The sequence below is a fragment of the Camellia sinensis genome, chromosome 13 (assembly GCF_055761805.1).
Source record: "Camellia sinensis isolate YWXY chromosome 13, ASM5576180v1, whole genome shotgun sequence".
NCBI lineage: Eukaryota > Viridiplantae > Streptophyta > Magnoliopsida > Ericales > Theaceae > Camellia > Camellia sinensis.
The window spans coordinates 89,956,746-89,983,178 of NC_138973.1; the positions used below are offsets into that span (position 1 = coordinate 89,956,746).

Sequence of the window (26,433 nt, forward strand, 5' to 3'; positions counted from 1 at the left end):
TATTTTGATATTCTTGCATGTGACGTCCATTCGTTTTGTCTTTACAATTCTTCCTTAGCCCCCAAAAGACTTCCGAAAAAACTTCTTCCCTAGTAAAGATTTCAAGAAGTTGCTGGACCTGTATGTTAATCAGTGCAAGGCTCCTCTGCTTCTGAATTTCATCACAACTTACAGATCGACTTTGCCTGACGTCCCCAAAAAGAGCAAGTCCCCTCCTTTTGCTATAACTCCTGCAACAACCTCTTCATCTCGGCCAGATCAGGGCTCCACCTCTGATCTAGCAGAACAGCCATAAACCTCGGCTCCACAGCTGATCCCTCATTCTTAACGCAAACACCAACGTCGAATAGTAGCCGCCATCGAGATGGGTCGCAAGAAGGCAGTTGCTGATGATCTTCTGGCCAACATCCCCAATACTGTTACTGCTCAACCATCACCATCCCAGTCTCAGCCAAAACCGAAACCAAAAAGGCTGAAGAAAGCCCAACCCAAGGCAACAGTGACTCAGATTGACTCTGAGGATACCTTGCCGATATCCAAAATTGCCGAGGCGGAAAAAAGTGCCACCGCCGCCAAGAAGAGGCCCGCTGAGGCTGCTCTCTCTGAGTCACTGCGGTCAAAAAGGCCGAGGTTTGAATCCGCGATAACCTCAGGGTCTATGAAATCTGATGTCCCTTGGGCCCCTCCAATCACCATTGAGGACAAGCCGGTCAGAGCCGGCGACAGCGCGACTGACCTCGAAGTCGACGTTGCCCTCTCTACGGCTTTACTCCATTCCAATGATCTCAACCGCAACACCGAGATGAGCGAGTTTGAAAATTTCGCTCTAATGTTGCTACATTCCGTACAAGTAAGCCTCTAATACTTGGTATTTTCATTCTCTATTTTTCATACTTAGAAAATTTTACTAACTTTTGTCCTGTTCATTTCTTCTAGGCGATCCAACATGCCCACTCCTTCACAATGCAAGCCATTGCCATCAAGACGGAGTTCGCCAACAAGACCAGGGAGACTGCTGGCTTGCAAAAGACCATCAACAAGGCTGAGGCAAAGATGAAGACCTTAATAGATCAGGTCGAGGCAGCCAAGAAGGCTCAAGACGAGGACAAGGCCAAGGAAAAGGCTGATGCAGTCGAGGCCATTGCTAAGGTGCTTACGACCGAAAAGAAAGAGGCAGAGGCAAAGATGGTCGAGGCCCAAAAAGAGCTTCAAGATGCCCTGGCCACAAAAGAGGCTGAGATCAAAGTGGTGGACGAGAAAGCGTACACTGAGGGGGCGGCCGACGTTAGAGAAGATTACAAGAAACAAGTCAAACAGGCATACAACAAGGGCTATACCCTTGGTTGGAGGGCTACCCTGAAAGAGTTGGCTGTCCCCGAGGACTCGCCTCTCCGAGAAAATAACCGCATCGTCGTGCCATTCTCCCCAACTCCAAGCTAATCCTAGGATAAGGCTGAGTCCAAAGAGGAAGCTGAGGCCGAGAAGACGGTAGAAGCTGTTGGGGCCAAATCCCTAACTCTGAATGAGCAAGTCTTGAACTTGACTCAAGATGAGGAGGATGAGGCCTCAAAGGATGCCTCATCCCAGAAGACAAACTCCAAGATGCCAATCGCCGAGAGGAGTATTGATCAAACTCTACAAGAGATCGACGCCGAGCTTGAGGCTGAGAAGGCTGTTGAGAAGTTTTCACAACTGTCTTCTAGGGACGAGACACAAGCTGCTGCCAACGCCGATTTATGATCTTTTTTCTTTATTCTTTGTCTATGTAAGCTTTTATTTGGCCGATGTGCCGTTGTCTATTCTGAGCAAGTAATCTCCAATATCGGGCCGAAGTGCCTTTTTGTATTTGAACTCCCTTATCTGAATGCAAGTATAACTTTCTTCTTTCAATGTGATTGTATATTTGTCTTCCTTTTGCTGTCTTCTATGATTCTATATTTAGAATAATTTGCATGTCTTTGAAATACACCTTAACTGTGTAATCTTTTCAGGGTAAAATACCTTGGATATACTTACTAGTAGTTTTATCTCGGCTTTGAACTAACACTTACCAAGGCTTCTGTCTTTCACTATTTTCCAAATCTTGGTAATATGGCAATCTTGGCAATATTTTGCAAATGCTTCTTTAGAAATAACTTTGGCTTAAAATCAACTTGTAAATTGTTCTTAATTTCAACAAGCGTTAAACCAATTTTTCTTTCAACATGACCACGGCTTAACTTCAACTTGTAAATTCTTCTTAAAATTTTAACAAGTGTTAAACCAATCTTAGCTTGTAAATTCCAACTGCCAAGCATCATTCTTCAGCCCTTTGCCCCCTAATGTGAACATAAGTTCCACTTGGGTTCTCATTAAGTATGATGCATTGATCTTGTTGCTGATATTAGATTTAAACGGCGGCTGGCCGAGGTCATCAACCTCGGTCTCCCTGTTAATCTAACTACTCCCTCCGTCCCAAAATACTAGTCCCTTATTCCATTTTTTATTGTCCCAAAATATTAGTCCCTCTTCAAAAATCAAGTACAAAAATAATGTAAATTTCTTATTTTGCCCTTCTTTTAAATTAATAAACAATATAAAAAGTACAATTATGACATTGATATTCCCAAAAAATGTACTATCAAAAGGGTAATTTTGGAAAATCAACTTTTTTCAAATGCAATAATTGTACTACCAAAAAAAGTTGGATTCCCCAAAAGGGACCAATATTTTGGGACGGAGGGAGTAATATAGGTTAATTCAACTTAGTTCAACTCTATTATATGCAAGTAGAAACTCTGTCATATAATAAGTCTAAGTTGTTCGTCATGTTTCAATCAGAAATATCGTCAGCTTAGTTCAACTCTATTATATGCAAGTAGAAACTCTGTCATATAATAAGTCTATGTTATTTGTTATGTTTCTATCAGAAATATCGCCAACTTAGTTCAACTCTATTATATGCAAGTGGAAACTCTGTCATATAATAAGTCTAAGTTATTAGTCATGTTTCTATCAGAAACATCACCAACTTAGTTCAACTCTATTATATGCAAGTAGAAACTCTGCCATATAATAAGTCTAAGTTATTCATCATGTTTCTATCAGAAACATCGACAAGTGACTGGTCAAACATACTACACAAGTTGAAAAAAATCAAGTTAAGACTTTATTATTATTTTGGCTAATAACAAGAAACTTTAAAGAACAAAAAATCTAATGATAGAAAAACTTCAGATTGCAAGTATTCCAGGGTCTTGGCAACTCTTTGCCTTCATTCTCTGCAAGCCGATATGCACCATTGTCCAGGACTGAGATGATTCTATAAGGTCCCTCCCAGTTTTGGCCAAGCTTGCCCTCTCTGGGATCCTTTTTGTTGCCAACGACCTTTCTTAGGACGAGGTCCCCAACTTGGAATTCTCATGGGTTAACCTTTCTGTTGTAAGCCTTGGCAAGCTGCTGCTGGTATGCCCCCCGGCTGAATTACTGCTTTCTCCCTTCTTTTTTCTAGTAGGTCTAGATCTCGGGCTAAAAATGCATCATTAGTCTCATTCTCCACTCCTTGGGTTCTGATTCTTGGGATGCCGACCTCTAATGGGATTACTGCCTCTGTGCCAAAAGCCATGGCAAATGGGGATTCCCCAGTTGATTTTCTTAGCGTCGTCCAATATGTCCAGAGTACACTGGGCAACTCATCTACCCACTTTTCCTTTGCTGCTTCGATCCTCTTCTTGATCCCATCCAAGATGACCTTATTGAATGCTTCAGCTTTACCATTGCTCTAAGGAAAGCTTGGAGTAGAGTAATAATTCTTGATTTTGTACTTTGTACAGAAGTTCTTGATTAGCTTACTGTCAAATTGTGTACCATTGTCTGCAATTATTGCTCTTGGGATCCCAAATCTCGTGATGATGTTCTTCCATATGAAGTTCTTGATATCAATGTCCCAAATCTTTGCAAGGGGTTTAGCTTCAACCCACTTGGTGAAGTAATCTGTTACCACTAGCAAGTACTTCCTTTGTCCAGTTGCTTGAGGCAGTTGTCCAACAAGATCCATGCCTTATTGGGCAAATGGCCAAGGGTTGGACACTAGGTTTAAGTCTGCTGCTGGTTGATATATCAAAGGTGCAATTCTCTGGCACTTTTCACACTTTTTGACATAAATTTTAGCATCTTTTTGCATATAAGGCCACCAATACCCCTTAATAATGGCCCTGTGAGCAAGTGACCTGCCCTTAGTGTGGCTTCCACATACTCCTTTATGTATCTCATTCAAGAAGTCTTCAATAAGTGAAGGATGCACACACCTCGAAAGAGGACCCGTAAAAGACCTTCTTCAGAGATGCCCCTCCGCTATCAGACTGAATCTTGCCAACTTTAGTATGATCTTGTGTGTTTCTTTATGATCATCTGGCAGTTTTTCCTCTTTAAGGAATGTTATTATTGTATCCATCCAGCTTGGTCCCATCTCCACACACATTGTTTCATGCTCTGTGTTTAGTGGTTTTATGCTTGGACTTGACAAGTAGTCCACCATTATCGTCATTGCCTCTCCAGGTTTCATTGCACTAGCCAGGTTAGCTAGAGCATCAGCATGGCTGTTGTCATCTCGGCTAACCTACTACAGTTGGAAATTTTGGAACAAGGCCACTAGTCTGCCTACCTCATTTACATAAGCTGGCATCCTTTCATCTCGGGCTGCATATTCGCCTGTTGCCTAGTTGACGATAAGTTGGAAGTCACAGAAGACTATTACCTCGTCAGCTTCCATTGCTACTGCCAGCTTTAACCCTACGATCAGTGCTTCATACTCTGCTTCATTGTTTGAGGCTCTAAATCCCAAACGAATGGATTGTTCCAGTACCTGCCCATCTGTTGATACTAGCACTACTCCTACCCCCGCTCCTTGTCGGTTTAAACTCCCATCAATAAACAGCTGGAAGGAGTCGCCAATGTAAATACTGCATGGCCTGAGCTTCTCTTCTTTCCTTTGTTTGGCTATCTCCAACTAGGTTTCTCATTGTTCACCTTGGCTCAACAGAGCCTGATGTGTGATGGCACCTGGTGTGAACTCGGCCACGAAGTCGCCCAAAACTTGACATTTGATTGCTGTTCTAGGTCTGAATTCTAGGTCATATTGGCCCAACACTACTGCCCATCTGGCTATTCTGCCTGTTAGATCTCTCTGCTACAGTAGGAACTTCAGGGGATGCTCAGTTAACACCACAATTTTGTGGGCTTGAAAGTAATGATTCAGCTTCTTGAAAGCCATTACTAAGGCCATCGTTAGTTTCTCCAGGGGTAGGTATCTAGTCTCTGCATCAACTAGAGTTTTACTCATATAGTAAACTGCCTTTTACTCTCTCTTGTCTTCTCTGATTACCACTGCACTCACTGCGTGCTCTAAAACTGCCAAGTATAAGAATAGCTCATCTCCTGGTACTAGATTTGAGAGAACTAGAGTTGTGGTCAAATACTTCTTCAAGTCGGCCAAGGCGACTTCGCATTCTTCTGTCCATAAGAAGTCTGTGGCTTTCTTCACTAAGTTAAAGAAAGGTTTACATTTGTCAGAACTTTTGCTGATAAATCTATTCAGGGCTGCAGCCCTTCCAGTCAACATCTGCACTTGCTTTGCCGCTGTTGGGCTCTCCAACTCCAAAATGGCCTTGATTTGATCGGGGCTAGCCTCGATGCCCCTTCTGGTAACTAAGTATCTTAAAAACTTACCAAACCCAACTCCAAATGCGTACTTTGATGCATTGAGTCGGAGCCGATATGTTCTAAGGATGTCAAAAATTGCTTTTAGGTCGGCCAGATGATCTTCAGGTTCCTTGGTCTTCACGACCATGTCATCTATGTATACATCCACTGTTCTGCCTATTAGATGCCTGAACATCTTGGTCACCAATCTTTGGTAAGTTGCTCCTGTATTTTTCAACCCAAAAGGCATCACTCTGTAGCAATACAGCCCTTTTGGGGTGATAAATGCAGTTTTCTCCTCATCTGGGGGGTACATAGCTATCTAATGGTACCCCCTATATGCATCTAGGAAGCTCATTCTTCTATGCCCTGAAGTGGCATCCACCATTTGGTCAATCTTGGGTAGTGGAAAACTATTTTTAGGACAAGCCTTGTTCAGGCTGGTGAAGTCCACACATACCCTCCACTTCCTATTCTTTTTCTTTACGACGACCGTGTTTGATAGCCATGTTGGGTAATTTACCTCTCGTATGGCCCTAGCCTCCAGAATTTTATCCATTTCCTCTTCTACTGCCTCAACATGCATTAACGTCGGCTTTCTTGCTCGCTAGATGACAGGTTTAGCTGACTTGTCCACATTTACTTTATGGCAAGTGACCTCGGGGTCAATGTTAGGCATCTCGTACGGTATCCAGGCAAACACCTCAATGTTTGCTCTCAAGAACGCCTCTAACTCTTTTTCCTCTTCTTTGGCCAAGCACGAGCCAAGAAGGAAGAAGCTTTCTTCATCCCCTTGCTGGACAAGGATTTTCTTCAGGGTTTCCTCACTCTTCTTGGCTAGCTCTTTGCCGACGTCATCCAGGACTTCCATGTCCTCATCTTCAATCTCTGCGGCTTCTGTTTCTCGTATGTTACAGGTGGATTTCATTGCTGCCATGGAGCAATTCTTTGCTTGTACTTGGTCCCTTCTGACCTCCTCAATTCCATGCTCTGATGCAATGTTGAGGGAACAACCCCCATTGCATGTAGCCACGACCTTCCCAAGATAGCATTATAAGGGGAGGGAGTGTCAATTACTGTGAACTCAGTTTTTATTTTCTTGGTGCCAGCCTGCACGTCCAAACTAACTGCTCCCAGAGGCCATGTCGGCGTTCCATCGAACCCGACCATTGGACCATTGGATTGTTCCAGATCATCTTGATGAAGGCCAAGCTCCTTATAACATCTGACATACATGATGTCACAAGACTGCCCTGATCGATCAAAATTCGCTTTACCTAGCATTCTCCAATTTGGAGAGATATTACCAGGGCATCGTTGTGTGGATGCTGCATTATCTCCAGGTCTTCCTCAGTAAAGGACACCACTGGTAACTGGCACTCGTCTGCCCTAGGTCTTTTCTGCCTGACCTAGTACACATGTTGCAAGTGTTTCACCTTCTGAGTCTCTCCACGTATTTCATTCTCATTGACCTTCGAGTGAATCACATTGATCACCCGAGGTCTCCCTGCCTATGGTTGTGGTGCTGGAGAAGACGGTGCTGCTGGTGCCGGAGGTAGTCTTGCCTGCTCTTCCCTTGTCCTGGCCTCGTCTACAAGGTCCCTTAAATGACTTTGCCTTACCAAGTCTTCTAGATGTGCCTTCAGGACTCTGCACCCTTGAGTTGTGGTAAGCATAGTGCTTGCCAAGGCTTCTTCCCATAAATTCACCAGGGGCCCTTACTGGTGCTCTGTAATAGGGTTGATTTCGGATTTTCTCCAAGACTCTGTAAATTGGGATTCAGAATATGGTTGTGACTGCTTGCGCAGCCCTTAACCCTGTCTCTTGTTTGTTGTACCCGCTATTACCTCGGTCTCGCTTCGGCAAGCCATTTGCCTTCTCTTGTTTCGACACCCTTGTCCCTAGCGTGTCTTCCTCGGCCCTCGTATATTTCTTGATTCTAGCCATCAGTTCCTTTATGCTTTTAGGCAGTATCTTTGCCAATGATTTTCGAAGTAAATAATCATCTTTCAGGCCGTTCTTGAAAGACATGACTGCCACCTCTTGGTTGCACCCTGGTATCCGGTTGAATACCTCATAGTACCTTTTAGAATAGGCCCTTAGGCTTTCATCCTCACTAATTCTTAGAGCCATCAGGGAGTCCACCCTTAATGGATGTAGCTTGTTTGTCACAAACCTAGCCACGAACATCTCGGCTAGGCCTTCCCAGGTTTTCACAGTTCCTTTCGGCAACTTATGAAACCAGTCTAACGCAATTTCCCCGAAGGACGAGGGGAACACCTTGCAAAGCAATGGCTCGTTCCCGGTGTATAGTGCCATCGAGTTCAGGCATAGGCCGACGTGAAAGTTGGGGTCCGACTTACCGTTATATATCTGGAACCTCGGCATACTGAACCTTTTCGGGGCCTCAAATTTGTCCAACTCTACCGAGAACGGCGTTCTCGGCTTAACCAGGGAGGTTACCTCGGCATTTTGTTGCTTCCTCTAGAAGTAATCCCTCAGATCCTCCTTGATCCGTCCTGGAGCTCGGTTATCTCCGAATTTCAGCCTTTTCGGCGCACTGCTTCCTGTGTCATTATGAGTCCTCTTGGACCTCTCTCTGTTAGGTGCGTCGAAACAGAGTTCCTTCCCTTGAACATGCCGATGTTCTTTGGGGTTAGCTTCTTTGGTACGATGCGTCCTCCGTGAATCTTCCTTCATTGACTCTCCTTGCCCGACTTCCCTCGAAGGCTGGTAAGAGTGCTCCTTGGTCCTGGTGTGCTGTGGGGCTACTGGAATTGTTTTCTACCCTCCATTCTGGGTATTGTTCTTGGCCGCTGGAATCGGTGTATCTTGTAATGGGAACGGGGGCTGCATGACGTTGTTCTGCATCATGAAATTGACGACCGTTTGCAGGTCCGCCAATTTGTCTGCCATTTCCTTCATCTCTTCGTCCCTCCGCATGCATCTATCTTTCTATACCTGGAGGTCGTTCTCGTTATAATACCCGCTGCGGTCTGATTTCTTTGGTATGTCGCCTTCCTTGCCGACGTGTTTCTCTCCGAGATTCGGATCCCGAGTTTCTTCATTACAATTATCTTCCTCGATGTCAAGGTCAATATGTTTACCACTCCCAGTAGGGATGCCGTCCCCAACATTTTCTTTTCGTCCGTTGTTAGCCATCTATTCCACTATCGTTTCCACAGACGGCGCCAAATTGTATATGTCAATTTCCGACCACACTGCCAGACAGGTGCTCAGCTGGAGAACACTGGCAAAATAGATTAAGCCTGAACGACTTGTCAACAAAAAGAAAAGATTCCGACGATAGTTCGTCCACCCGGGGGCAATTCGACGATCAAGTCAGTTATCTCTCAAAGATAGCAAAAGTGCTTAACTCACTCACTATTCAGAATACAAAAAGCGTACCTTAGACCCACGAGGATGCCTCTCTTTTATAGCCAATACTAACCTAATCCCAATAGAAGTCTAACTTTAATGGACTCTGGCTCAATGCTAATTCTGGACTCCTAGTTAGATTGGGATAAACTCTCTAAGAGTCCTATCTTTATCCAAACTAAAGTCCTCTCTCATTCTAGGACTCTTGTCCCTTATCCGCTTATCTCAGATTCCGTTATATTTGTATATAACCTCGGCCTAGTCGAGATCATCTCGGCGTCATGATCAGGACACATGGAGATGACTAGTTTCTCACAAGAGAAGAAATATCCTCCAAAGCGAACCAATGATAGTTCCTAGGAATGGCAACGGGGCGGGGCGGGGCCGGGGATCACCCTCCCCGTCCCCGATCCCCGATTGTGAAAATCTCCCCGGCCCCGGCCCCGATCCCCGACGGGGAACCTACCACCCTCCCCATCCCCGTCCCTACCGGGGATCGGGCTTCCCCGACCCCGAAAATTCCCCGCCCCCAAATCTGTTTCAACACCCCCATCATCAACAACAACAACAAGAGAATCATCATCAACACATATAAAAATGGACAGATCCACAAAAATATCACAGAGACAGAGAGATAACAACAAGAGAATCATCATCAACCGAATCATCAACACCAACATCAAACAGATTAAATCGGGGTCACAGAGAGAGAGAGAGAGAGAGAGAGAGAGAGTGGACGAGAGAAAGAGAGAGATCTGTGTCACAAACAGATCTGAGATCTACCTCCGACGCCGACGCTTCCCCCTGTACACGATCGGACTACTTCCCTCCGACGTCGACTGCCTCCGACGCCGACTGTCCCTTCGTTATCGCCTCCGACGCCGACTGTCCCTTCGATCTACTGAAAGAGAGAGAGGGAAGATAGAATAGAGAGAGACGAAGTGGAGAGAGAGAGGGGGTCGGGGACTCGGGGCCAGAGAGAAGAGAACGATAGGGTTAGGAGATAGAGTAGAGTCAGAAAGAATTAGTATCATTGATATATTATATATATATATATATATATATGCATATAATTAAGAGGTTTGTTATACATATACATATAAAGGGTATAAAAGTAATTTCATTTCGGGGATGGGGCCGGGGGCGGGGATCGGGCCGGGCCGGGGATCAAACACTGATCACCGTCCCCGGCCCGTGACAGATCGGGGATTGATTTTCAAATACCGTCACCTCCCCGTCGGGGGTATTTTTCGGGGAAAAACCGCTTAAATCGGGGTCGGGATCGGGGATCCCCGTCGGGCCGGTTTCAGATTGCCATCCCTAATAGTTCCAAGGAAAAATGATTTTAATGCTTTTACACATGAGTTAATTTTCATGAAATTCATAGTTTGTATAAATGGAAGGATAAATTTCATTTTACCCTCAATTTATTCCTTGGATATGTAGCTCAAATTAAAGTTATGAAACAAATGGCCGGTAAACTAAAACTGGAACCAGAACAATTCACAAAATTAAAAGTCATTGCACAATTCCAATCCCCATTTGAATTTGAATGATTCACTGTCTATATCAATATTCGTATTAAAACTTACAAAAAGTTTTCCTTTTAAAAATTTTAAAAATTCCAACGTGTGAATAAGACTTTATAATACCTTTAATAAAGATCTTAAGACTTTATAATACCTTTTTAACTATCAATTTGAAATTAAAAAATTAAATTATGAAATTGCGAAACATAATTTTTGAATTGGATAAATACTTTCAATTAAGAGTAATGTTATATACAAGGTAGTTTTTCAACTATCACATCATTTTTTGGATGTTCAATATAAAATTGAGAAAATTCAAAAAAAAAAAAAAATCTCAAAATTTGACCTCAATAACAAATAAAATTATAATTTTTCAATTGTTTTAATTTAAATCGTAAACTTTAAAATGGTATAAATTCTAACTATTCATTATATAACTAATGAAGTAAGAGCAATTTAGATAATTTATCTATTTTTTTCTCTTTCATTATTGTTGACAACTACCTCTTACCCTAATTATTGTCCATCACCATACATCTTCTTCCCCAGTCCACTATTATCGGTCAATCTCTCTTTTCCGTTCATCCCTATTCGTCATATTTCCCAGCTCATTGTCACTTTTCTCCTTTCTTCCTCAGTCCATATTCAATGTCGCCGCCCCGACAATAAGTAATTAAATTGTTTGAATTACTTCAATTTCAATAATTATTGATGGTGGGAATTAATACCATTTCAAAACAATTGAAAATTTAGGAGTTGATTTGCCACCAAGTCAAATCCTAAGATTTTATTTTATTTTATTTTTTTGGAGTAAATTACATTGACAGCTCCTGAAATTTATATTTATTATAATTCATTATCACCTTTTGAAAATTATATCCCCTCCCTGAGGTTTAAAGTTTCATTACAGATTACTCCCTCAGTTAGTTGGCTGTTAAGTCAACCAACAGATTTTGCTGATGTCAGCAATTTAATTTTTTTAAATACCAAATTTTCTCTCACTGGGTAAATTATATTGACACCCCTCACATTTTAGAAATTACAATCCCCTCTCCATGGTTTAAAGTAGCATTATCAATTACCCTCTCGGTTAGTATTAGTTGAAAAAAATATTCATTGAAAAAAAAAATTAATTGGAAAAAAAATTAATTGAAAAAAATTTTTGTTAGTCAAATTTTTAAATTTATGTTTAAAAACCAACGTAAAATTATTTTTTGAATTTATGTTTTTTCCTCGAATTTACAAATTGAGACAACCATTTATAAAGCAAAAAAATTATCAACTAAGTTTTATGATAGTTTTTAAAATTTTTGTAAATATAAATTGAAAACTGAAAAAGAAATTGTTACCAAACAGGTCTCAGATTGTAAAAATATCGTAAAATTAACAAATAATTAAATAAGTTACCAACGTAAAAAATGACTTATCAAAAGATTCTTAAGCTATGCATGGTTTGATTTTTAGAATTTTTTTTAAAAAATTAAAAATTAATTTGGTTAAGAAATAAAAAATAAAAAATAATTATCATTTTTATATAATTTTTATCTTTCAAGTGGTTAGAAATAATTTTTTACAAACTAAATATATTTCTTCATATTTGTTTTCATTAAATTAGTTTTTTTTTAAATGCCAAGGGGGATCCGTATTAAATTGAAACCTCAGGAGTGTCAATGTAATTTACCCTTTAAAGTATATGTAAAGGTTAAGGATAAATATGTCATTTTAACTTAAAAGTTAACACCGTTAAATAATTACACTAATAGGGAGTCAGTATAATTTTCCAAATGTGAGAGAGAATTGTAATAAACATAAACTTCAGGGCCGTCGGCGTAATTTACCCTTATTTTTGTAATTTCTTCAAAAAAAAAAAAATAGTTTGGGCACTATTTTTGTGATGCAAAAAAATAACTGATCTCTTCGCGCCACTCGCAACGAACCTGCAAACCCTAAATCCAACTTTCCTAAGTGAAGATCAACAACAAGAGGCCCTTGATCTCTCGGTCTCGAAGCTTAATCAATCTCTCAACTTGGAGCACAGTTCTAGAGTTAGGGCTTTGGACAGTGCACTCTCTTTGATGTGCTTCAAAGCTCCACAGGTCAGCCCTCACTCAAAAGCTTTTACTTTGAACCATCTAGTGTTGCCTTTAACTGGAAAGTTGTTAGTTTTAAGAGTTTTTTTTTTTTTTTTTTTTCAATTTTATCTCTAAACTATCAATTTCATCTATTTAGTCCCTAAAATTTCTGATTTTAGTTCATATGGTCCAATAGGAGATACTTCATCCAAATCAAGAATGGTGACAAGCAAGTACTTTTACAATTTAGACAGCCTAAATCATACAACCAAACACACATTGGACAACTTACACCCTACAACCAAAAACCCATCTTCTTTTCTACTTCTCATTTCAAAACAGTGAAAGTGTTCGATTATATGATTTAAGTTGTTCAAATTTTGAAATGAATTTTGTACCCATTAAATTAGGTTTTTCGGTTATTGATTTTGACAACCATATCCAATTGAACCACATCAGCCGAAATTACTAACTTTAGGGACTAAGTAGATGGATTAATAGTTTAGGAAGGAAGTGGAAAAAAATGACAATATTTTACGGGATAAAAGTGAAATAAACCCTAGTTTTAAGTGACTGTGTGGGTTGTTTAGGTGTTTGATCTGGCGATCGAATAACTGGTGAAGACAGTTGTTACTGTTCTGTCTTTGTTGATTACTTGCAAGGCATTGCGGTTTCATAAAACAGAGTTTTTGTGGGTTGGTATTGGAATTTCAAGCCGTGATTGTGCTGAATTGATTGGAGTGTGGGCTGATGTTTTGGGGAAATTAGAGGGACCTAGTGGTTTTGTGGAGTTATATTTCCAATTTCCAGTTTTAGTACTCATAAATCTGTAGATATTGCTAAATTATGCAATCTATGTTGCTGGGTAAATGTTAATTTGGTAAATAAACTCTCTGTTATGCAATCCATGTCCAACATGTATCGAATACTGACACGTTGCGGACATATGTCCATCTGTTCGATATGCCACATTATGTTAATTTTTTGCAAGAAATGTTGTGGACACTTGAGGAACTCATATCTTATGTTCGGTTTCCCCTCGGGACACATTTATCCAAAAAAAAATTTAAATAATAATTATAGAAAGCAAATTTGGGGTCAAAAAATGAAAGTGCACTCACAAAAGGGTAAAGTTTGTTCTAATGTCATCATCAAGGCTTATGTACAAAAAGTACTCAAGTTCTGTAATATAATAACATACACAGAGAGAGAGAGAGAGAGAGAGAGCACTGAAGATTAATGCTTGAAACACCTCTTATTACACAGATTATTAATTTACTTTTACATAGAAAAAGCTATGAAACAGCATCTCTGAGAAATTTTCCCCAGGAGCTGAAGGCCTTTTGGCCTAAAAACTTCTACACACTGAAACCTTTGAATTTGACTGTATTTCGCCACATCCACCTCTATATGTATGAGGCATAATTGAACACCACAACAGCTCATTTATATATATATATATATATAGGAACTTTATTTTTTGCAAATCACCTTTTGATTCTATATTCAGCGAAATGGTATATATGTAATATGACTGTACAGTTGAACCTCCAACCCAAGCAGATCACTTGAACACCAATCATCCTAAAATGTTCTTTTAACCACTGAAATCCCGGTTGGATTACCGCCCCATTCTTCAAACACAACCAACAAATTCCCACTTGATTTCAGCCATGAGCGTGGCACGTGGTACCTGAAATCGACAACCTCATCACATTTTCTAGAATATGCAGAAAAACAACAGACATCATAGTAACCTGTAAAATTTCTTACCATCTCTGAGAGGATTGTCCGCAATTAAATCTACATTTTTTCTCGGTAAAAGTTCCAGCGTAGCTGCAGGCACCACAGTTACCATTTGCTTTGTATCCGGGCCAGTGGCGCCCGATGCTTTGACCATTTACCCATACTTCACCTTTTCCCATGGTATTCATATCCAGAGCTAATGGATCATTTCCTGCTGGTGCGTTGAATGTAGTCTGGAAAGATTGTTCAATGAATTAAAAGCTTCTTATATGAATTCATTTGTGCAGCTATGGATAATGGAACTTATAAGTATCAACAAAAAGGCGTTAACAGGGGGTTTGGGATGATTATTACCTTGTACCATGTCAAGGGTTGTTTTGTAGCCAATAGTGATCCCTCAGCCCACTCAACAGAGGAACTTCCATCAAGTGTATGCAGTTTTAAGCCCTCGCCTTTTAGACCAACCTACATAGAAACATCAATCTTAATTTTTATTGCTTGTTTATGAACTATATAACTTCTTTTCCCATATCATGCTTTATTTTCATCCCGGTATCCCTTTATTATTATTATCTTCTGATAAATTCTGGTATCCCTTTATTATTGTTTTCACCAATCGATTTTGAAGGAAACTTACTGGTTTCATCATTGCCTCGGACTTTTACCATTTTGAAATGTAGAGTATACTTGGAAACAGAAAATGGAAGCAGAAAACTCATGAAAACAAAAACAAACCTTGTAAGACCACTGTTGCTTTGTTAAGTCTCTTGTCCCCTCATTGAGGCCTTTCAGTGTGACCGGGCCAAGAACCCCCGTGTTCCATGTATCATAATGCACACCAACATTCTGAAATCGATCCAATAAAATTTAGATGGACTCCATTACTGTCATTAACATCTTAAGAATCTAAACTTTTATCAGAAGACTAACCGGAAGGCCAACAGCAACACTTAGTAAAGAAATCTTGTTAATTCCGGCTCTCAACTTCACAGTGCTGCTATATGTCAGTTTTGGATTCTCTAGCGACCCAAACACGGTTCCTGCCAAAAACATGTATTAGTAAATCAACATACAGGTTAAAGCTCATTTCATGAATGTCTTTTCCATTTTTTGTTAAAATTACTAAGTAAGTTCATTTACCTGATAGTTGACCGTTGATGAAAACGTGCAAAGCATGACCTGCTGACATAATGGTCAGTGTAGGATACTGCCCGTTCTTTAAGAATCCTTCACCCGGTTGTATATTCACACTGGCATGAGCAACAAAGTTCCCGAAACAAGAAAATCATTGTCAAGTTTCAAACTAGACTACAATGAATTTTTTTTCTTTTTTTTTGGGATAAAAATTATGCCTGAACTATATACTAAAACAAATTAAACAATACTCACTTTGTCAGGTACCAGAGATAGTCCGAAGTATCTCTTGTGACGCTTATTTGTTCCAACAACCCAGCTTTTGCAATGGTGTCTGAATCATCAGCAGAGACTGTTTGCTCGGTGGAGGACTGCCAAGAGAATCCACCACTCGCTGGTGTCATCTTTGGCTGATAACTACTAGCGGTAATCTGTAAACAATTTTGATTGAATGTTAAAATCCGTTTCAGAAGCTTTTAAATGAGGAAAACTATGTCACACATCTGATATTACAAGGATGACTTGGATAAGCATTAAATAATTGTTAAAAGATTGTAAAAAAAAAAGAAAAGAAAAGAAAACTTCCCTACCTTTGCGGTGTTGAAAATTGCATTTTTGCAGTCAGGGAGAATGCTGACAGACCAAGGAGGCAAGTAATATTGTGCATTCTGAAAGGTCACTGTTGCCGGAGAGTTGGTGTCGTAGTTGGCAAGGAATGCAGCACAAGCCGACCTCGTCTTGAACACGTGAACCTAGAAATGAAAAATAAATCAACAAAGAGTGAGTTTCAATTGTCGAAAAAGCTACAAATGTCGAAAACCACAGTATATATTCATAGCTTTTGCTTAATCTACCTCTAGATTATTGCCAGGCCAAGTCACTGTGGGATATGAGGAAACCAAAGCTGGTTCACATTGCTTGATGGCTTTATGCAAATTTGTCAAATGCCCCCATTTTGGTTCTCTTAGTAATCCTTCAAGATAACAAATTATTCTATCATATATACATGCACGATAATCCTACTGATGATCTCACAATATATGTGTGTCTATACACGCATGTTTTTTTTTTCTTCGGGTATCGTACCATATTCATCAATCGGAGCATCATAGTCATAGCTAGTGGCGATGAAGAGACCAGCAGCTGTCCGTCCAAAATTTGTTCCGCCATGGTACTGATACAGAAGAAAAAAAAAAAATCATTGTACACGGGCTGATTTATTTCTATAAATAAAATAAATTGGAATTGACTTACCATATAATAATTCATGAATGAACCATTATTTTGTATAAACCTAGCAACTGAAAATGCCAAGTCTTCAACAGGTCTGTACGGAACTGCACCACCAAATTGTGTGTACCTGAGAAAAAAACAAAACAGAGGAAACAGAGGAATGAGAAGAAAGAGCATAAGAAAGGAATCGGATAAACTTGAAGGAGTGTTTTAATATCTGTGTGACCAAACAATTTAAATTAACCACAAAGAAAACTCCCAAAATTAAAAAAGAATAAAGAAAGAAGAAGAGAGTTTTGGTTGGGTATTAAGTATCAACTGTGACTTACCAGCCAGTCCAATTTTCAGTAAACATTTTCGGTTTGTAATCCTTGTTCGGTTTGAAGCCTTCGCAGTAAAAACCATTGCAAGTATCTATCTGTGAAAAGATCAAAAGCATTGATTGTTTGAGAGAGAGAGAGAGAGAGAGAAGAGAGTAGAAGCTTCTTTTATTAAATTAATCACTCAATTATTTGTTATTTTTCAATTTAATAAAGAAATTGACATCTCAACCCAAATATTCTTATGAAGAAACAAAAAGACAACCTGATCTTTTTATATTTTTCTGAACTCTAAGACAAGAGAAAATGAAAGAAAAATAAACATTAAAAAAATAGATGGGGGACCCTTAATAACTGAATTGTATCATCACCATTCCATTCAAGGCTACCCCAAGTGGAAAAGACAATGTGTAACTACCACCTAGGGATGAAAATGACAAAAAAAAAAAACAGTATATTAAGAAAACGATGCTTTCACGTGCACAGAAACTGGTCACAGAACCCTCACAAGGGAACCGATTTCTGTGCACATATTTTTTTTCTTTTTTCAAAAAGAATCAGAATCGCTTACAACTGGGTCGGGAGCATCCTCTTGTTTGCACATAACCCATGGGACACCGGTGTTAAGACCGACAGCCATTTGTGCTGCCCATTTCGTATAAGCTTTACCGGGTGCCCCAATTTCCCACTCTACTGGTCCATATTCATTCTCTATCTGTCATTTTCAATTAAAAAAAGAGAAATAATTAAAACAATTACAAAAATCATTTCTAGACGCATAGTAAAGACTAGGAATGAGGCAATTTTCAAACCTGAGACATTATAATTGGACCTCCCTGAGTTTGAAACAAGTTTTCTGACTTCATCATGGTGACAATTTTCTCTGTGAATTTTTGCATTGCCGCCTTAAAACACAGTCAAACATAAATATACAAAAAAATAAAAATTAGTAAATTAATATACGAACCTACCAACCATTTTGAAAACAGGAAAAACAGTTCATTTGAGTTGACAAACCTTGAAAGGACCATTGTCTGTTCTGAAAGCAATGCCTGGAACATATTTCAGCCAAACAGGAAATCCCCTGTTTCAAAACAGAGCAAAAAACAGAGAAATGATTGAATATAACATACAATATGTACAATAAAAGAATATATATTATGAATGGTGTAAGAATTACCCAAAATTCCATTCAGCACAAATATAAGGGCCGATTCGGAGATGAACATAAAGGCCTGCTTGTTGCACTACCTTGATGAATTGAACTAGATCATACCTCCCAGCGAAATTATACTGAAAATTATTATAGAACAAAATTGTGAGATTTTCAATTTAAAAAAGCTTTATATATATATATATATATATATATATTAAGAGCAAGTGATAAAACAGTGTAAAATAAAATGGGTTTTTCATTACTTGTCCTTGAATAGGCTCATGCCCATTCCAGAAGACATAGGTTTGTATGACATCCAATCCTCCATCTTTGGCCTTCCGTATAAGACCAGGCCACATCTGCAAGCAACCCAAAAAACTCAAAAACATAAGAACAAAATCAAAAACTAAACTTCAATGCATTGCTCCAAAATAATAATAATAATAATAATAATAACTAAGCAAAAACAAAAACAAAAAATAACTACTCTTGTACGTGCACCAAATATAATCACAAAATCAGACACAAATGCAGTTTGGTGCAACTCATGACCTCCTTATATCTTCTCATTTCTCCTTCATCTTCTTCATCCTTTTTTTTTTTTTTTTTTGGAAATCTGTAAGTGTTTTAGAACAATTTTTACTTACCGATTAACTTAAATAAGTTAAGAAAAAATTACTATTGAGAAATAGCGAAAAAATGTTTTTAGCTTATATTTTCTGATTATCAGCTGCACCAAACATGTCCATAATCTTGTGTTGGAGCCCAACTAGTTTAACAAAATTGTGCCAGATTATATGACACAATATTCTACGTAAACAAAATCAAACACAAACTTTGAGTTGACACGATTGTATGATCGATTTATTTGCTCATTTTTCAAAAAAAAAAAGAAAAAAGAAAAAGAAAAAGAAAAAGTTGGGAAATACCCATCAACAAGAAAGGCAAGAAAAATCTGCAGAAACAAATATAACAGTGTACATGTATAGATATGAATGTGTGTGAATTGGAATGGTACCTCAGGGGTGCTTCTTGGATAGTGAATTGAACCAGAAATGAGAATCCTTCTTTGGCCATTAATGCTGATGGCTCTGCCATCATATGACACAGAGGCTGTCACAGAAGAAGAAAAACAGAGCCACAAAAACAGGGCTATGGACAGTAACATTTTCATGATTCTCAACATTGAAAAGCCAAAAGAAAAAAAGAAGACGAAATCAAATAGTGCACTTTTTGTCTATGTTTTTGCACTTTTGTTCTTTAGTTTTCTCTGTATAGAAATGAAAAGGGAATGTCTTCTTTCTTTATTCCTCTGTTGAGAAAAAGAGACATATGATATGATAATAATGTATAAACAGAGAGAAAGAGAATTGTAGAGTTGAGAGTGGTGATGATGGGGTGGGATGGTTGAGTTTGGGGACTTGCAAACTGCTTTATATTAAGGAAAATGGGACCTACTTAAAACTCACCCTGTCTGACACGAAACTTAAAGTATCATCCAATTAGAATATGAATCAAAGTCAGGCCTGTCTCCAAAATCTCACCCTGTAATACATTTTCAATAGCTCAAGAAATTGAGAAAGTTTTGAAGGCTCTCTTCGCTTCACGGACTGGATAATGAGTGAATATAATTTAATGGATTGCTTGTATTGGATGACTTGGAACTGAAAAAAGAAATGTATTTTTTTTAGTCCATATAATAAAAGAAGAGATAAATGAAGTGAAATGAGAAAAAAATTAAGAAAAATTTATTTATCTAATAACCTCTATTTTGAATCTCTCCAAAGCTGGAGAGATTGTGAGATATGGGAAAAAAACTAAATACTATTTTGTTATAATACTAAAACTATCATTTTAAATATAGAAGAAATAAAAAGACTAATACTTATTAAAGGTAATTTGATTGCAATTTTTTTTTTCTTTCCTCTCATAATTTGCATAATCATTTTTTTTCTTTTCTGTCAGAGGTTATCAAACGTTGTCTTAGCCCTGGGACTATTTGGTTCTGGATATTTAGCTGGATATGTTGTGTATCTTATATTTGTTAGGGTAAATTATGTAAATGATCCTTATAGTTTACACGATGTGTTTTTTTAATCCCTGTTATTTTAATTTGCTCTATTTTGCCCCTTAATTTAATAAATTGTGTCATTTTAGTCTAATAAATAATGATTGTTAAGTTTGGTAGATGGAAAGTCTACATAATGTGTCAATTTGGTCCCTGTAGTGTACATAATGTGTCAATTTGGTCCATATTATTTTAATTTGCTCGATTTTGACAGTGACCAAAATTGACACATTGTGTAAACTATATAGACTAAATTGACATATTGTGTAAACTACAAGAACCAAATTGACATATAGTTTGACTTTCCGTCCACCAAACTTAACAATCGTTATTTATTAGACTAAAATGACACAATTTGTTAAATTAAGGGGTAAAATTGAACAAATTAAAATAACATAGAGTAAATTGACACATCGTGTAAACTATAAGAACTATTTGTATGATTTACCCTATTTGTTATGTCATGAGATAATATTTAGAAATAATTATTCTAATGAATTTTATTTTTATTTAAAAATGTAAAGAAAGATAATTATTCAAAAGGCTATTTTGTCTTTTGTCAATTATTTACTAAATAAGACAATGTTAAATTTGACTTTTAAAATTTTATTTATTTATTTCTTTATTTTGAGTGGGGCTTGTAACATGTTTCAGTCTTAATAAAAAAAAATTTGTTAACCAGCCAAAAAATTAAATTCTATTGAGAAACCCAAGTGCAATATTTGTTGATCCCCTGTAATATAGTTAATAAGATAGTATACTCCTTGTAATAATTACAAATTAATATTTTAACAAATATATTAGTTTGGTGTCTCAATCACCAAATATATCTTGTAAATATATTTAGCAAACTCCTTTGTTATCAATTTGGTGTAATCCCCCTTTTCAATCAACGAACTCCCCTGTAATAATTTACTAGACATCAAATTTTCTAAGACTTTGTTGATCCCTTTTCCTTGTTTACACGTTACTATTAACTATTTTTTATATTTTGTAATCATAACCACAACAATTAAGCATCATCTAATAAATCAAGTACTTGTAACTATTAGTATTAAAGCACCATTTTTATTTTGTGAGAAATTCATTGAATATCATCTAATGAAGTTGTTTAGCATTTGGGGCCAATTTGGTCAATTTACTATAATTGAGAGCTCAATTCTCTTCTAGCTTTTTTATCCCCCAGCCCCCAGAATAGAATTGTCCCACATGAGGGACTAATAGCCTAATCGTACTACCGTTATACTGTGTTTAGTTGGGAGATTTGGAGAGGGATTTAGAAAAAGAAATGAAAAAAGTAGGTGAAATGTGAATAAAACATGCCTATATTTCACTTAGTTTCACATACCTTTTTCCTTTCCCTTTCCAAATCCTTCATCAAATCCCCCAACTAAACACAACATTAATTTCCACACCAAATAATGAATTAATTGTTATGTTAGATATGGAATCTGATCCCGTGCCTCAACACCTCCCAAGTTCAATGAAGTATACATGTGAGACGGCGTTTGAGTTTGGTATGGCTATTTTGGGATCGATTTCAGTAATCTAAATTATTATTTGTTAGGCCTTAATAGGATTTGTTGAATAGAATATTCATGTAAAAAATAAAAATGATCAAATATCGATAGTTATTTATTTAAATTGTATTACAAAAAATAAATGACTATTCTTAAAATTATTTTTATCGTCTATTTTTTTAAAAATAAATATAAATCTAACATATAACCACCAATGTCCAATTATCTTTATTTTTTGCGTAAATATTCTACTTAATAAATCTTAAAAAGTGAACGGTTTGAATTATCGAAATCAGTTTCAAAATGGGTCTATTAAGAACAAACGTTCTCTCAAATTGAGATGATAATTTGAGTGAAGTCACACCCAGTTTGAATATACATTATTAGATGGACTCTCTACTTATACTGTTTAAGTTTTTCAGTAGGTACGGATTTTAAATAATATATGTTAGACTCTGATATTACATGTGTGGACTCTGAAGTTTCTCTTAATGGATTGGGCCAATCTAATCGATAAGAAAATATTTGTAAATATCAAAATAATTAAATTAAATTGGACAATCAATACAAATCACAAACCCAACACTACCAATCTTTGTAATTTTGAGCTTGACAAAGATTGAAGATCTAATCTCTCAATTGAGTGTACAAAATCGCAGAACTGAATCAGTCCAATTGAATGACAACCATTGCAATTGCCACCGTAAAATTTAAAAAAAGAAAAAAGAAAAAAGAAAAAATTGCTTTCTTGGATGCATGACCCATGCAAAATGTCATTGAAAGTAACGGGATAAATTACACTTACCTCCTTGAGGTTTCTGATAATTGTAAGGACTTCTCTTGTGGTTTCAATATTTACAGAAACCTTCCTTACTTTTGAAACTGTTATTAAGATTCTCCCATCGTTAATCTTCTATTAGTTTATTTAACAGAATATACTGATATCATGCATTATGACTCAAAAATTCCAAGATTGCCCTTATATATTCAAATAGTAAATTTCACTCACTTCTTTTGAGGTTTTACAAAAAATTAATAAAGACCCATGCATTATTTTAATAATATTGAACAAAATTATTAAATTCTATAGAATATTTAAAAAAAATTCTAAATTGTTAAGATATTATAAAAATATTTAACAAAAAAAATATATAATTTTCATTGATAAAATATTTAAAAAGAAGTCATATCTCTAAAATTAATGATATCATAGATAATACCTTAATAATTTCACAGTAGATTTATATCATACTACATAAACAACGTAAAATTTATCATTTGAACTAACGTATTTATTGTTTGAATTATTTTTAATAAAGTTAAAACAAATTAACTTCTTTATTTTTTATTTTTAAAAAATGAACTCCTTGGATCCATGGGGTAATCCTTGAATATTACATATATTTGTACTTGGATCATGTGTCATGTTTTACTCTATAATTTGGATATGTTTTCAATGCTCTATGTTTTGCTCTATAGCGTGAGAGAATCTTAAGCCTATCGTATTCGGTTCATCAATATACATAAATCTATAATAATAATAAAAATTAGAGATTAACGTATTATATCTTACATGTGTTATTAAATTCTAACTTAGATCAATAAAACGTGTTTAAACAATAAATAGAAATTCACTCTATTATAAAAGAAAATCGTTGCTCATTTCATTACATAGAACCAAAACCTTTATAATGGCAAGCATATATATAGTAGAATAACTACACATTACCTTATCTAAAAAAAAAAAAAAGAAACAAAGAAAAGGCCAACAAATTAATCACCATCAAACCTTGTACTAAATTAAATACAGTCCTTTATTTGAAAATTACAAAACAAAATATAGAAGATATCAATTTTTATTTTTTAAAAAGACCGCCAATTTTATGAATACCTATTTTGAGAAATTAGAGTTTGGATAAAATCTAAAAATACATGTTTGAAAAATACCTCTATTTGGAGAAATTATCCCTTTATTTTATTTCTTTCATTCTTCTTTTTATTTATTCCCTCATTTATTTTTTTATAGTGTCACTGCAACCAATAGTAACATCACATAATTTATTATTATTATTATTATTATTTGTTCTCTTCTCTCATCCTCTTTCCTCTATTTTTTCATCATTTTTCTCTCTCGTCAATGCTAGCTAGCATCATCCAATACCATAGCAACTTACGAAACATGAATTTTTTTTTTGTTTGTAAACATATTTGTGTGTTGAATTTTTTTAAAGAAAAATAAACATAATAAAATTTCAAATTTATAATAAAAAAAATTAACCTATAAAAATTTGCCAAATGCTACCTTATAAATATATTAAAAAAAATTATCATTTTTATCTTTTTACAATCCTAAATTATTCTCAAATTTCAATTTCCAATCAATGGATATTAAAAAAAAAAAAAAGGTCAATATTTCTCACCTTATTAACAAAAATTTTAAAAATAAATATGAAAGTAAAAAAATATCAAATCACATTACAATAAATTAAAATTAGTTGATAGGGAATGAAAGATAAGGAAATTATTTAAAAATAATAAACTATTTAAATTTGTCATTTCTTAGATCTAATTAAAATGAAATTTTACTTGAAAAAATAAATTATTTGAAAATAATAAAATACTCCATCTTTGTTTCTCTCATTTAAATTATTTTTATTAAATTAAATATCAAAATTAATTCAAACAAGAAACATGAATATTCTTTCTTACTTTCATTAATGGTTTTTTTTTTTTAACTTATAAAAGTTCAAAAATTATAGCGGAAAAGAGAACAATGTCAAGGAAATACAATAAAAAATAAATAATAAAAATAAAAATAAAAAATTGTGAGAAATAAAATGATTAATATATAGATAAATTAAACTTAGTTCCCTTGAGGTTATGAGTAGTATTTAAAGGGTATTATGGTCATTTACACAACTAAGTTAACACCGTTTGGTCTAAATTAATGGGAAAGGAAAATCTTGACAATGTTAAAAAAAGTGAAGAAGGTCAATGTAATTTCAGTATAACGGTTCTGATTTAGACCCCGACCCATTTAATACTCTTAGATCCGGGATTCTATACTTTTAATTGTTGTACATTTCCTTTGTCGTCTTGATAATAGTCGAGTTGAGTTATTAATCGTGTTTGAAACAGGTTGAAAGTTAGTTTTTCAAATGAGTTGTTGTTCTGTTTTCTACTTGTTCGCTCGAGTTGTCTTTGAGATCTCCTAGTATTTTGTGGGTCCACAAAAGTCCTAAGAATAGGGTATATATTGTTGAAAAGGATTGTGGATGTGCATATATTGTTGGATTGTATTGGAAATTCATTCTTCAAATGTGATTTTGAAAATAAAAAAGGTTTTGTTGAAAAATCAATGATGTTGGTTTATAAAAGAAAAGGAGTTGGATTTTGAAAGCATATGGAAAAGTGTATCTGTTGACGATAAAAGTTGAGTTAGATATTTATTATCACTCACATTTTGAAATTTTGAGATTTTATTTATTGTTGAAAAATTATATGTTAAGTAGAAATATCTGTTTTGGGCTATCGATGGATGATAGCTTAAATTATTATAGAAATTGCTTAAGTATTAGACTAAATTGAAACTAATTTCTTATACATCTTGCATCGAGCATTGCTTTCTACTTGAACATTAAAAATGTATTATTTTTTAGAAAAATGGGTGTATTACCTTGGTGAATCTGGTTAAGAGGTGTGGTTGTAGTTATTATGTTGGCATACATGTCCTTGGTGAAAGCTCAAAAATATGCGCAGTTAGGTGCCGATCCTTCAGGTTAGTACTAGTAAAATGGTTTTGGTAGTGTTTGTATAGCCCACTAGCAGACAAGTACCTAGAGATTCCCAGTATTTTATATTCACTGCCTTATTTTCTTATATAAATGTATATCTTCATGAATCAAAATTTATTAATAATTGCATGGAATTATTTTGAGATGGAAAAGTATAATATTTTTGGCAAAAAAACATGGCATCACATTGCATTCATCTTATGACTTTGTTAAGTTTCATACATTGTGTTTAAATATCTCTTCTGAGTTTTAACTCACCCTACGTGGGAAATAACTTTCAGGTGATGATGATATGCCTCCACTAAGGACATAGCAAGGGAGGACTTGGAGCCAAGGGCTTCTTTGTTTTCTTTTGACGTAATTATTTTTATACAAGCCTTGAACTTTAACTGTATTGAGTTGAACTCACTTTTGTTGTATCCAAGCATTGTCTTGGAAAGATATAGTCATTTGGGCATTAACTTATTTGTATAAATTTTTATTTTAGTTCGCCCATATGTGGCATATACTATAAATTCAGAATTTAGGATTTATGAATGTATATTTACATATGTCATCTTTTGTACGGTAAAAGTATATAAATGAATGGTTATTATTTCGTATGTTATATTTCTATTGAATATCATGAGATGGGTTATCGTATTATTTTGGGGCGTTATATTCAGAAACTATAGGGAAAGTTCTTGTAATTGTCAAAAACTTAAGAGAGTTGGCTGTAATTTACCCATGCAAAACGTCATTGAAAGTAACATTATTAGGATCAATTTTCATATTTTAAAGAACAAATTCATTTTGCTTTTTTAT

The 26,433-nt window shown here is 36.0% G+C and overlaps 1 protein-coding gene and 1 long non-coding RNA gene across 2 annotated transcripts; one reads left to right on the top strand and one right to left on the bottom strand.

Moving 5' to 3' along the window:
- Positions 1 to 12,505: 12,505 nt before the first annotated feature.
- On the top strand, positions 12,506 to 13,603 carry LOC145806288 (uncharacterized). Its single transcript, XR_014349214.1, has 2 exons — positions 12,506 to 12,682; positions 13,249 to 13,603. It is a non-coding gene; the product is annotated as an uncharacterized LOC145806288 (long non-coding RNA).
- Positions 13,604 to 13,888: 285 nt separating this feature from the next.
- LOC114290450 (beta-galactosidase) lies at positions 13,889 to 20,077 on the bottom strand. Its single transcript, XM_082902815.1, has 18 exons — positions 19,266 to 20,077; positions 18,511 to 18,606; positions 18,272 to 18,384; positions 18,109 to 18,175; positions 17,904 to 17,996; positions 17,663 to 17,806; positions 17,101 to 17,189; positions 16,793 to 16,898; positions 16,625 to 16,712; positions 16,393 to 16,511; positions 16,129 to 16,290; positions 15,794 to 15,969; positions 15,545 to 15,654; positions 15,335 to 15,444; positions 15,140 to 15,250; positions 14,759 to 14,869; positions 14,432 to 14,637; positions 13,889 to 14,351 (listed from the first exon to the last, which is right to left on the bottom strand). The coding sequence occupies exons 1-18, from the start codon at positions 19,431 to 19,433 to the stop codon at positions 14,243 to 14,245; spliced, it is 2,178 nt and encodes a 725-aa protein (XP_082758941.1). The 5' UTR covers positions 19,434 to 20,077; the 3' UTR covers positions 13,889 to 14,242.
- Between the last annotated feature and the right edge of the window lie 6,356 nt (positions 20,078 to 26,433).